Source organism: Phaethon aethereus (assembly GCF_964289735.1).
Source record: "Phaethon aethereus genome assembly, chromosome: 1".
NCBI classification, from domain to species: domain Eukaryota; kingdom Metazoa; phylum Chordata; class Aves; order Phaethontiformes; family Phaethontidae; genus Phaethon; species Phaethon aethereus.
Window position 1 is genome coordinate 78,740,925 of NC_138575.1, and position 13,243 is coordinate 78,754,167.

The 13,243-nt window shown below is 45.3% G+C and overlaps 1 protein-coding gene across 1 annotated transcript in view; it reads left to right on the forward strand.

The window, feature by feature from the left end:
- Window positions 1-520: 520 nt before the first annotated feature.
- Window positions 521-13,243, forward strand: part of PRR5 (proline rich 5) — a gene marked incomplete at its 3' end in the record, with an annotated part of 54,498 nt that continues 41,775 nt past the window's right edge. Inside the window, exons 1-2 of the mRNA XM_082004522.1 lie at window positions 521-1,327; window positions 11,813-11,893. Coding sequence (XP_081860648.1) covers window positions 1,197-1,327; window positions 11,813-11,893 — 212 coding nt within the window. The 5' untranslated portion in view covers window positions 521-1,196. The remainder of the gene's footprint in view (window positions 1,328-11,812; window positions 11,894-13,243) is intronic.

Here is a 13,243-nt window from a genome sequence, read left to right on the forward strand (position 1 = left end):
CTGTAGCAATAGAAGAACAGTTCTTACGCTCTGGCTCAGTCTATTGCAAAAGATTTCTTTCCTGAGAAAGCTAATCGGTGTTTTGTTACATTACTTCCCAGCAGATGAGCCAAGCACTCCTGAATTTAAAACAGAACTGTGAGTGAGTGACAGCGAGCTAAGCACAGGCTAGAGTCTTGTAGCAGCATATCTTTCAGCTCCAGTGCGGCAGTCAGAGAAAGATTTTTCCTTTGAAGATAAGACACCTGGGGCTTTTGTAGAAACTAAGTATGCCCCGAGTTGTGCAGCTGTTATCTCAATAGAAAAAGAAAAAGGCAGAGAAAGACAAAGCGTCTGGCTCTTCCGTGCGCCACCAAAAATTCCTCAAAATGATAAAACCCGAACTGGCACTTTTCATTCTGCAGTTGTGTTGCTGGCAAATAATTTCTATCTTGTGGCTTATGTGACACTTTCAGCCCAAGCAGCCTCCCAGGCAAGCCGTGAGGCTGGGCTGTGTGCGTACGGGAGAGAGGGAGTGCGGGAGTGTGCGTATGTATATGTATGAGCGAGGGAGCGAGAGCGCCTGTGTGCAGTGTTGTAACGTGGCAGGGCACAGGCAGTTATGAAACTTTCCAATAAAGTCTCAGTGCGTCAGTATTGGTTGCTTGGGTGTTTTTTTTTTTCCTGCCCGTTGCCCTCCAGTTTCATTTCCATTTATGAGTGCAGAGAGAGAGAGGGAGAGGTTGAGAAATGCTAGCAGACCCCCCCAAGCCGCTGGAGGAGCTGAGCAGTTCCCACGACAGGTGGAGCACGCCGCTGCCGCGGCGCTGAGCGAGATTCCCGGGTCGTGGTGCTCGGGGACAGGGGGAGGGCAAGCCCCCGCACTCGGGGCAGCTGCTGGTTGCAAAGGGGCCCCTTCAAAGTGCTGCAGCAGCCAGAAGTTCGACTTCTTTTATTTTCTGAACGGACTGGAGAAATTATTAACCACAGTTGATGACGTCAGAGTTGATCTGATTAAAGGTTTGTTTTCTTGCTGGCAGAGGTGTGCTCCGTAGAGACTGGTTCTCTCTTCTTTTTTTTTTAAGTTTCTTTTTTGAACAGCAAACGGAGGGAACTGCTCGCATTGCTGCTGCCACTGCCGCTGCTCCAGCTGCGTGTGTGTGTGTGTAAACAGGATGGTGTATCTGTAGCTGCCACGCGCAAACACACATTTGACCATGAGGACTCTTCGCAGGTTGAAGTTCATGAGTTCGCCCAGCCTCAGTGATCTGGGCAAGAGAGAGCAGGCAGCCTTGGATGAGCGGGGGACCCAGCAGCGACGGGCCTGCTCCAACGCTACCTGGAACAGGTAAGGTCTCGCACGATGTGCTGACTCCCCGGCAGCCTCTCCGTGCTCCCGTGGCTGTGATTAATGTGCAGGTAGCCGCTCCATCGCCTTGCAGGCTAGGGTGCCTTGCTCCCAGCTCAGCAAGTTTACAGTATACGGGGCTTCTGCGTTAGTGTGTTACATGTACCGGAGTTCGTGCTCAAGTAAAAGACAGGAGCGTTTTGCTTCCCGTTGCTGTTAACCTTTCTCTGAAGGCTGATGGCAAAGAGCCTTTCCTGCAGATGGCTCAGCCTGCTCTTCCTTGTGACGGACAAGGACTTGTTTCAGAGCTACAAATATGTCTTTGTGTCTGTCTAGATATTCTCATTCGAGATTGATTTGGTTTATTTTAGTTTTAAAAAAATTACATATACATAGCTATTAAAATACATTATTATCTGCATAACTGTATATATTGCTGGTTGTTGATATAGATCTGACAAAGTCTACCCAATTAATACAAATATCTCTGTGTGTGTGTGTGTATGTGCGCATGCCAGCACATGCACTTTGGACAGGGAAAAATAAGCCTTGATTGTTTTCTTTACTGTGTTTATACATCTGAATTTTATTAGTTTGACAAAAAAAAACCACGCCAACATTTTGCTGAGAATGTGTCAGCACAGATAGTTCAGAAAGCACCTTAATGACCATTTTGGTGACACTTGTATAGATAAGTCTCTAAGTTGTTAGGAATTACATTCTTACATCCTTTTTGAAAATGAAATATCATCTCCTGGGTCACAGCTTGGAAAGCCTCATTTGTAATGTTTTATAATTGTATGGCGGTACAGCCATAGAAGAAAAATACCAGTGAACTATAGACAGATTTGTGAAAGGTATTTGAGTTCTGAGAAAAAAAAAAAAAATCACACCTTCTGTCCTTACCACTTGATTTGTGGTTTCATGCCTGCATTATGAATTAGTTGTTTAATGCCAGCAGTGCAGCAAGCACTGAAACTGTACCAGTCTCAAAAATCACCAAGTTTCTGCTTAAATATTGTGCTATTTGTATGACATGGAGCTGTCCTCACGGTCTGGATGGTGATGGTAATTAAAGGCTAGACTGGGCCACCTTGGCTTGTGCCAGTTGGGGTTTCGCTTGGCCAGTAGCCCCATGGAAAGCAGCAGGGAGTAAGATACTCCTTGGTGTGAACCATGGTGACAGAATACAGTCCCCAAAGCCTTTTTGTGACAGTGTGCTGATGGCTTTAGTTGGCAGGGATTAGTGTTTCCAGGTCTTGCTTGTGGGGAGGGAGCCGTGGAAGTGGATGCCCATGGAAAGCAGGTCAGGCACCAGGCTTGCTGGGAGGGGGAGAGCTCCAGGGTTAGGGATTCCATGTACTCAAACCAGAGGGTTTTCCTAAGTGAGATAGAGCAAGAGTTTGTTATATTTAATTTGGACAGGACAGGTTTAGCTCTGACCATAAGTGATTGCCTGTCAGCTAGCTAGACTTCTGCACGTTTCATCCAAACGATTAGACAGTTGTCCCATCGCCTCTTCCTGGGGTAGGTGTCCACGAGTCATCCTGTCACCACTTTGCGTGACCTCAGGCCTAACTGTGCTTTCCTGCTGCCTGTTGCCTTTTCCTTGTGCAGGGATCACCGGGCTGTCCCTGCCATTTGGTGGCACGTGCCTCTCAAACGCTTTGGGAGCACTGGCAGGGCTGCTGTCTTGCGGCGGCAGGCCGGTGCTACCTGTGGTGGCAAGTCAAGTGGGCACTGCATGCCTGCACTAACAGCTGCCTGAAGCTATGGCAAGTCCTGCAGATTACAAGCCAGTTGCACTGCAAGGGCAAAGGGAAGTCCCTTTGTTTGTTGCTTAATACTGCAAGGCTTTCTGCCGAGTGGAAGAGAGAGTGAGGGTAATTCTTCTTTCAGGTGCAAAAGGACTTGTATCCTCTTTTGGTTTTAAGAAACTCAGATATTCTACAGGCTGTAAAACTGGAGATCATCCTCAGCAAAGCCGGGGCTTAAATGATGTTGGATTAGTAGTATTAAGAAGTTATCCACTGTAGCTTCTGCCTGTCACCGGTGCGTGCCCATCTTGGCATGTGTAACAGGGTCTGGTCTTGAAGGAGTTGGTGTTAAGCTCTGCTGGAGAGACTGTAACATCAGTGTTGCAAACTGGGTGTCTAAACTTTGACTAGGAATCTCGGGTGGGTTTTGAAACTCTTGGGCTGTGGAAGGTTTTTTATTTTTCCCCTGCGTAATTGAAACACCCCAATAGAGGACTAGCATACCATACTTTGGTTTATGGGAATATTTGCTCTTCCAAACAAAAGGATTGCCTGTGTTGTTTCATTCTGTGCAATATTGAGCATAAGAGCTTCACAGAAGTCGAGATGCACCAGCAGAGCTCTTTCCTTTCACCAAGCCTGGCTGTTCTATATTTAAATGTCTGCTGGTTTCTTGCCTAATGTTAGCAGCTGTGCCTGGGTGTGGCATATGTGTATCTGCTTTTGAAAGAGGCTTTGAACCAAGTTCGTCAAAACTGATGTGGGGAGAGGTAAAGCACAACCCCATGGCAGGCCCTGCCCCACACGAGACTGCTGGTTCCATGCTGAAAGTCAGCCCTTTGAGGTGGAGCAAGGATGCTGCCTCGGCCCTGCCAGGGGCTGTGCTGAAACGCTGCCGAGCCAGAGTTTTGCTGGTGGGGTCTTCTGCAAGGTAGCAGCTCTGTCACTGTGGGCTTTTCCTGAGGAGGATGTGCGGCTCCGCGTCTGCAGTCAGCTTGTGTGGCTGCAGTCTGGCTGCCCAGTGACGTCCCCTCTGCCACCTCCATTGTGTTCAGACCGGTCTCAGCCCTCAGACTGTTTATACCAGAGGATGCCTGCTGCTTTCTGACACGGAGGGAGAGCAGACTGCAGGAGCTTCATCGCAGGGTTCAGTGTGCAGGGGCGTGTAGCATTCAGTGCTAGCAAGGAAGGTCTCTTCCTCTCCGATAACTTTCCTTCATTTCCAAACTAAAATGCTGTATAACTTCTCAACACTGTTAGATCAAAGGGAAGTTGGTGCCGGGCTGCTGTCTGCTTCTATGCAAATTAAGCTTTATATCACAGCTTTTTCTGAGCTTGCTTTCCCATGAACCCCAAAAGATCTGTACAGCAACACACCGGCAGTGCACATTAACTAGCAACCAACAGCAACATAGTGGAACAATACAGTTTCGTTACAGCTCACAGAATTTGCATTGGATTAAAATAGCTTAGATTTTTTCACTAGCATTGTCTTCAATTCCTTTTCTCCCCTCCCCTCCCCCCCCCCCCCGGCCCCTTTTCTGCTTCAGGCAAAAAAATGAGGGCTGAATGCTGACTAAACCAATTGGACTGAGAAACCCAGGGTTTTTAATCTTGAGCTTGCAAGCCAGGGGGGCCCCTCTCAGGGCAAATAAAATCCATCGAAAGGTTTTCATTCTGACTGAGCTATCACAGACTGCCTAATCAGGAGCTGATACTGTCTGAGTTGTGCTGTGGGAAAGCCTCTAGTCAAAGACACTTGGATCTTCAGTGTAAGAAAATGGGGAAAATTCAGGGAAACATGAAGGAGTAGGAGATAGCAAAGAAAAGGCGAAGAAAACACAGATGAGATGCCTGTGACATTAGTGAGATCAGCAGTGAATCCAAGGATATATATGGAATCAAAAAGAGTTTTATAGTTCGGGCTAATTTTTACAGGGTTGTAATAAGCACAATAACTTGCTATAATTTTTACAGTCACGGGAACCATATTTCATCTTTTAATTAAAAATTAATGTTTTTTCAGATTACAGGGAGGCTTTACTACAGAAAACATTCTAGAACAGCATATTTATCTATTACTTCTACTTGGAAATTTTCTTTCTTCCAATGTTTAGTGTTTATTCAGAAATATTTTGAAATATTTCTGCCTGTTTGAGAATAACCTTTTTTTTCCTGACCCTTTATTTGGAGCTCTCTTTGGAACGTTTGGCCATGTGTGTGCATGGGGGGCAGACAGAGCCAAGCTATGGGGTGGGGAGGAGGGACGGGCTGGGTGAAGGGGATCTCCCAGCTGGTCAAGCCACCACTGCACCATGGAGCGTGTGCCAGCCTTGACTCCAGTAATAGAAAATGGTGGTGGAGAATGGCTGCTCCCCATAGCCCTCCAGACATATTTATACTTGCTTGAATTGCGGGCATAATTGGAAGCCAAAATCTCCTTAGTCCTACACTCTGTAGAGATACTAACTCCTGGTAACACTTCAGCGAAGTCCTTTCACCTGTCTGTCTCACCTTCTTCATACGTAAGAGTAGTAGTGTTTATAGTTGCTGAAGGTTGTGAACTAATGCCTCTAAAATTCTTTGAAGATGGGATTTTGCAGACCAGCATATTTTCACTTGTATGATCCAGTGTGTAATTGCAGCCTATCCCTCTTTGCAGATTGCTTTACCTTGGGTAGAAATTTCAGAAACTTAATTGAACTAGCAGCTGCAAGCTTACTTTGAAAGGGTCAAGGCTTCATGGAAAGCCTGTGGAGTTGCAACTGGACTGAAGCTGTGCTGAAAATGGGCTCTTCCCAATTAGATTAAGGTAATTCAGAAAAATGAGGTTTTATTCTGGAGCGAGGGTGTCTTAAAGGAGGTTTTGATGCAAATATATCAGGTTAATTATTATTAATTAGCTATTCCCATAACATTCCAGAGGAAATGAGCCCTAAATCACTTAGTCCCTTTTGAAAATGAAAATCTTGCCTTTAACTACCCGATACTCGCAGGGGGTGATTATTCACATAGCATTGTTTTTGCACATGGACTTTACTTGGAGCTCTGGAAAGGGAAGAATTTGCAAACACTAAATAAATAAAACAGTATTTTCACCCATGCTGTTTGCATGCAAAGGTAATAACTGCTTTAGAGAACCAAAATTACCTGCGTGTTGTGCACGAATGAAAATGTGAGCCACTCCGCCTGCTTTGCCAGGAAATGCCAAGCTGGGAATGCCATGGCCACGGTTGAAGCAAACAGGTCAGCATTCAGACAGAGGCTTGCAGTTGTTCCTCAATTCTGTGGACAAAGTGTTTCTGACCTGTCAGAAAACAGCGTTTTAATGACAATAGGTTTTCCTTCTTGGCTTTTTAAAAAGTCAATGAAAGAACAGGGGTGGGTACTTCAGTGCTGGGGGGAGCCAACCTCCCACCCACCAAAGGCAGTGGTGTCTGGGTGGGCAACCAGCGACTGAAGGGAAATGTATGTTTTGGTGGTATTGAGCTACTTAGGCAGTGGCTTCTCTTATGCAAAAATCAGATTAATAAGCCCCACCCTCCCTGTCTTGGCACTCACACTCTTAGGCTGGTTGAGAGTGCCATCAGCGAGCATCCAACTTCGTGCTTTGGGGATTTACGCTTTCCAGATCCCTTTGTGCTAAAGCAAACAGTGGGGAAGGTCTGTGCTGTGTGTGCTAGAGCTGCCATTCCCCACGTTTCAGGTGGCCGAGTAGCAAGTCCTGGAGCCACCACCTTCTCTGGAGGATCAGACAAATATTCTAGATTGAGTTGTCTCTCCAAAGAGGTGAAGGGTCTTAGGCTGCTGGCTTGATTTTTGTTGCTGTGAGTGCCTTCTTGGTTGTAGGTAGTTCTCTTTCAGCAATCAACTGCAATCTGTGGCAACTGTGGGATAGATAAGTACAATACATTACTCGAGCCATCTGACATTTTGTCTTAATTCTAAAGGCAAGCCTCCACCCCCAAAACCTAGTCTCTGCCATTTTCCAATCCTGATATTTCCCCTCCTACAGCCAACCTGCTCTAGCCATGCTTCTCTCTTCCCTGCCCACCCACTGACCTGTGAGAAGCCTCCTCCTGGGCTTCTTTCTGCCCTGCTGCTGGTCTCTCAAAATGTCTTCTTCTAGCCATAGTCTTCAGACCAAGAGTGACCCATAGCATATGTTTTTATTGAAAGGTGTCTGCACAATGTATCTTAGTGCTTGGATTCAGGTTAAATAGTGTTACCACAGAAATTTACCCCAATTCATACCAGTTGAGGAGCTGGCTAACGAATTGGTGGTGTGCTTTCAAGAAATACCATAATCCCCTAACTCAGAGATTAGCCTTTTCTCACAGGGTGAGGGTGGCTCTAGCTTGTTCCAAAGGCGCACTGCTCAGGTGCACAGTCCTTCCAGGTCCCCCTTGTTCCAGCAGAAGATACTGGTGGGGGAGTATTATTAGAAATTGCTCATTTCCTTAAGCAGGAGAAAGTGCAGCACTGCAGGAGTAGGAGGTTACATCTGCACTCTCTGTAAAATGCCTCTGCTGGTACAATACAGCAAACCAGAAGCATTTATAACCCTGACCACACAGTGTGAGGTCTGGTCTTGATTGCAGACTAGAACCTTAATCAGTACTGAGCATGGGCTCTTTTTTGTTTCCTCTGCAATGCTTTGTTCTTGTGCACATTGAGCACACATTTACGCACGCAGCCACTACAGGGAAGGTGTTCAGAGTAATAGTGCATGAGTACACCCATTATTAACTTTCATGTTGTAAAAGAGTTACAGAAGGGAGTTTACAAGGCATTTCCAATTCAGGTTACCTATTAAAATGTAAGTTTAATTACATACATTATTGACTTAAGCCTCAGTGGCAGCTGGTCACAGACACAAGTAAAGGTGATCCGCCCACCTCAAGCATCTTGCAGGAATTCTGTATGTAAGCAGCACCTCAGATTTTCTTTACACCAGAAGCTTGTACCATTCTGAGTAAACCCTTTTAAACAGTCATTCATTATAGAAACCATAGTGTTACTTTGATTTAAGCAAGAGTTGAGTTTGTTTTTTTCATTCACTGAAGGTAACTAAAAAGAATTAAGCTAGCTTTTTATTATCCTGACACCAACTTATGCCACTGATAGCGTTGGTTATTCTGACTACTCTTTGTTCCCTCTTGAGCAAGTGTGGAGGGCCAGATCTCCATGGTCCTCCTTGGACTGCATGCCTGCACCCTGCAGGCAAGTGCTGCTGTCTGCAGTGGGAAGGAAAGGCTGCTGGTCAATGTAGCGGGGACAAGACTTGTTTTACAGACAAGGCAGTTGTCCCTCACTACAAGGGAGGTTCCAGACAGATTAAAAGATCACCACTAGGATGTTTTATTTAGGTGCAGTTCTACTACACGAGCAATAACTTACATGCTCACAACCTGCCTTGCTCTCTCTTTATTTCTTTGAGGAATAATATTGGACCTGTTAAGCTGGAAAGAGAAAACCTCTCCCTCGTTTAGAAAGGAGTGCCAGAGAGAAGGGGAGAGAGCACGCTGGCTTCTAGGAGAGATATTTAGTCATTCTTCTCTGCAGAAGGCTGGCAGGGAACATTGCAAAGTTCATTTCCGAATCAGAAGAGCATGTAAAGACTGCTTGTTTTATTCACTACATTAATCGTACTTCACATATTACTCATAATATTAAAATACCCAAGTCACTTCACTGTATGCCAGAGACATTTATCTGCCAATTTTCAAATAATCATAAATTGAGTGTGTCTGTTCGAGCCAGCCAAAATAAGCTGGATTAGATCATGAGTGTATGTCTGTGCACATGGGTGTAGGGGAGAAAGAGGGACCAACAGGGAGGGGTGGGGTATGGTTAATGCCGTGGAAATGTCACCAAAGGAGCAAAAGAGAGAAGAGAATAATGGTTCCTCTTTTGATGTGCTTGTGTGTTTCTCCACAGCAGGTCATATCCTTCAACTGCCACTTTTAATTTCCTTTTTCCACAGGTGAACACGGCTGAGCTTTTCTTACAGCGCATCTCTTTGCTGTTCAGCATTGTTGCATGCCTGCATTTTGAATCTCTCAGTGAATAGTCACAGTTCTGCCGTCCAGCCCAATCCTTTGCTCCCAGCAAGCATTGAAAGGGGTTCTCTTAGTGTGGACCTGTGAAGGTTTAATGTGGGCTGCTGAGGTTCCCAGGCACACTCCACTGCTGAGTGGCGCAGTGCCTGCAATGACATCACCTTGAGGTGGGAGCAGCCGCATGTAGCTGGATCTGGCTCTGAGCTGACCAAACTCATCTGCCAGTAGGAATCAGGCTTCTTCCCTCTGGAGACCTTACGAACAGATAGCACCTTTAGCTCTTCTTCACAAGACAGAGCAACCACAAATCCTGGTACCTGGGATGGGCAAATCTAGTCCTGGTTTCGCTTTCCAGAGCTCTGGTTGTTGCTCCGTTGCACCAGAATCCTGTGCAGTGTGAGCAGGGGGAGGTCAGCTGCAAAGCTCTGAAAAATGATGTTGTGAAGTCACTGGTAGAACCAGATCCCCAGGAGGGATGTGCATGGTTTAGCTTCTGATCCTCAGAAGGTCTTTTCATCAGATGTTTTAGGGGTGAGATTTCAGTCAGTGGCCTCCAGATACACCTCATGAGCACCCCTGTGGCTGGTTGTTGCTGTTCCTCGCTCCTGCAGAGTACAGGCTGGGAGATGGCATGCAGAATGAGATCCATCCAGGAAGATGGTGCAGAGCAGGAAGACTTCTGCCCTGTGCTTTTTTAAAAATAAGCTTTAAGATGTCATCTCCCCTTCTGAGGTGCAACATTGAATAGGAAGAGCCACATGCCAAAATCTGTATTTTCTCTTCGCGGTCAGTAGGATTGTGAGGGAAGATGCAAAAAACAGTGACAATGATGGCATGTAGTACTGCTGTTGATAATCACACTCATTGCTTTTGTTATGATTTTCATAAATATATCTTAAAACACCCTTTAGTGGTCAGTGTTATCGTCTTTATTTTACATGTGGCAGACGAAAATGAAGTAACAGACAGTCACTGCCAGTGGTGGGAATGGTCATTTCAGTAAAGTCGTATTAGAAACCAAACAGCAGTAATACGAGCAGTGGAGCGGATAAAGGCTGCTTTCTTGTGTGGTAGCATTGGGAAGCTAAAGCATCTGTGTGCATGTCGAATAAAGGCTGAGCTCACCCTGCAGTATGTTCTTGGTCACTAAAAGATGCTCCTTCTACCCCAGCTGAAACCTGAAAGACTTAATGTTTTGAGGACTTCATTCCATAGTTAAACGTGGTAGAAGTTGCGAGGCGGTTCCAAGAGTGGAGAATGATCTGACAGATGGAGGGACCACATGAGTCTTCTTTCCTTTTGGAGTCAAGGGTGTAAGGCTATAAAAGGTGGCACTGGGTTGGAGAAAGGAAAGGAGACTTCTACTTCCTTTTACTAATGCTGGAGCAGGTTTGATCTCACCTTTCACTGGCATTTCTTTACCTTTGTCCTCAGACCTAAGCTCAGTGATTTAGGCTGATGTGTCATCACACTATATTGTGTCAGCTGTATTTCAGGAGCATTTCAGGGCTTCATCTTGAAGCACATACTCATTTCAGTAACCCTTTGAGGTGTGGTCTTGTTAAGTTCATGGGACCTAAGCATCCCTGCTAAGCATGTGGATTGCTGGGTACCTACAGTACCTGGCAGGTTTTTGCCATTCAGCATCCTAGAATGGCTGGTGGCCATACACCCCAGGGACAGAGAGTGTTGGGTATGTGACTCCCTGCTGAGATGGATAATTTTGTGGTCTCAATCCTATCTTCAGCTGTGTCTGATTGCAGCACAAAGTCACCACCTCTAAGCAACATCTGCTTGCAGAACAGTTACAGATGGCAATGAAAATGAAAAGGGAGTGCTTTTGTAGGACAGATGGTTGGCCTGTGCCTACCACAATGCTGCCTCTCTCACTGTCTGCCTTAGAAACTCTAGACCTGTTCTTTCAGTGCAGCCTTGGTTTTCCTGTAGCTGGGGCAACAGTGTAAATCTTTGAGAAATGAGTAAGTGGTAATAGGTCTTTGTAACCAATTGCCCCTTTTCTGTTGTTTCATTTTTTAAATTATGAATGAGAGATTAAATTGACTTAAAATTCATAATTGTCCAGTGTTTCTTTTTTTTTTTTAAGATCTAACCATTCTTGGGATTCAATTCTAGTAAAGAGATGCTATATTTGTGGGTTAAACTTCAGGTATAATGTCCAGCATGGATAAGTGCTGGCTTATTGATAAGAAATCAAGTAACCATAGCTCAGCCAAACATACGCCAACAATGCCAGTAATATCATTACTGATCTCATAGTGAAGCTGTTAATTGTCTCTGTGGTGAGCCATAGAATATACTTAAAAATACTTCAAATATACTTAGTATATGAATATATTAAAAGTTAAATACGTAAGATACGTAAAAAGTACCTAAAATATATAAGCCTAAGTTTTATGAAATTACTGATTTCAGATGTGCAACTGTTGAAGTTACTGAGTTGGAACAAATCAAAAAGAACTGATTTTCAAAGATGTCATCTATTTGCTAGGCAATAATTCCCTTTAAGGCATCTGGGATGGGGTACCAGAAGTCATTTACAACTTAAAGGTCCTTCAGTGTCTAGGCAGAGATGTTAGGCTTATTGTGGAAGTGATACCCTTCTAAAATGTAGATGGCTGCTAATGACTCCTAATGTCCTCTTTCAGTATCCACAATGGAGTAATAGCGGTGTTCCAGCGTAAGGGTCTCCCGGACCATGAACTGTACAACCTCAATGAAGGAGTCAGGTAAGAAACTCAATTCTACGTATGGTGTTATTAGCCAGTGTGCACAGTACTGTTTGCTAGCACTTGCAGTTGAAAGCTTCTGCAGCAGTATTACATTGGGTTTTTTCCCAGACCAGTACAGTCAGTTTGGCCTCAGTGAATAGCTGTTGCTGATATGTGTCAACACCTCGCTGTGTAGTGAGAGCCGAGTTCCTCCTCCCGCAGAGGAGGTATTTAGCTGTAAGGGGGATGGATTATTTCAGAGTCTGTCTTGACATACTGTGTTGAAACTAAGGAAGGGAAAACCTGGACCCCTCTAGTAAGGCAGCCCTATTCCACTGTAATGATGCTGCCCTTTCCAGAGGTGCCAGGACTAGCTCTGAGGTGCTTCCCTTGCATCTGTGGAGGACGTAAAGCCTCCAAATACTCATTGCAACATGGCAAGGAAAGTTGTCCTGCCTGGTGGTCCCTTACATCTAGTTGCTCCTTCTGCACAGGCTGAATATGCTATAGGTGGTGTAAAGCTGTCTTGTCAGCACAATGACCTGAGTAACACATTTTAAGGTTCCTATTTCTTTCTCATACTGTGATGATACTGTTCACAACAGACTAAATATAGACTAGTGAGAAGTAGAATGGGAACTTTTTTCCCTTAAAAAAAAAAAAAAAGTTAAAATCCTACCATTTGAGCTATTTATTATTATTTGGGTCACAGCAATCCTGTGCAATGCTATGGGCTTGGGGAAGAGTGGCCGGAAAGCTGCCTGGCAGAAAAGGACTGCAGCAGTGTGCCCAGGTGGCCAAGAAGGCCAGCATCATCCTGACTTGTATCAGAAGTAGTGTGGCCAGCAGGACTAGGGAAGTGTTCATCACCTTGTACTCAGCACTGGTGAGGCCGCACCACAAATACCGTGTTCAGTTTCGGGCCCCTCACTACAAGAAAGACATTGAGGTGCTGGAGCATGTCCATAGAAGGGCGGTGAAGCTGGTGAAAGGTCTAGAGCACAAGTCTTATGAGGAGCAGCTGAGGGAACTGGAGTTGTTGAGTCTGGAGGAGACTGAGGGGAGACCTTACCGCTCTCTACAGCTACCTGAAAGGGGGTTGTGGTGAGGTGGTGGTTGGTCTCTTCTCCCAAGTAACAAACCATAGAACAAGAGGAAAGAGCCTGAAGTTCCTCCCCCAGTGCCAGGGGAGGTTTAGACTGGATATTAGGAAAAAATTCTTCACTGAAAGGGCTGTCAGGCATTGGAACAAGTTGCCCAGGGCAATGGTTGGGTCACCATCCCTGGAGGTATTTAAGAGACATGTGGATGTGGTGCTTAGACATGGTTTAGTGGTAGGCTTGGCAGTGATAGGTTAACAGTTGCACC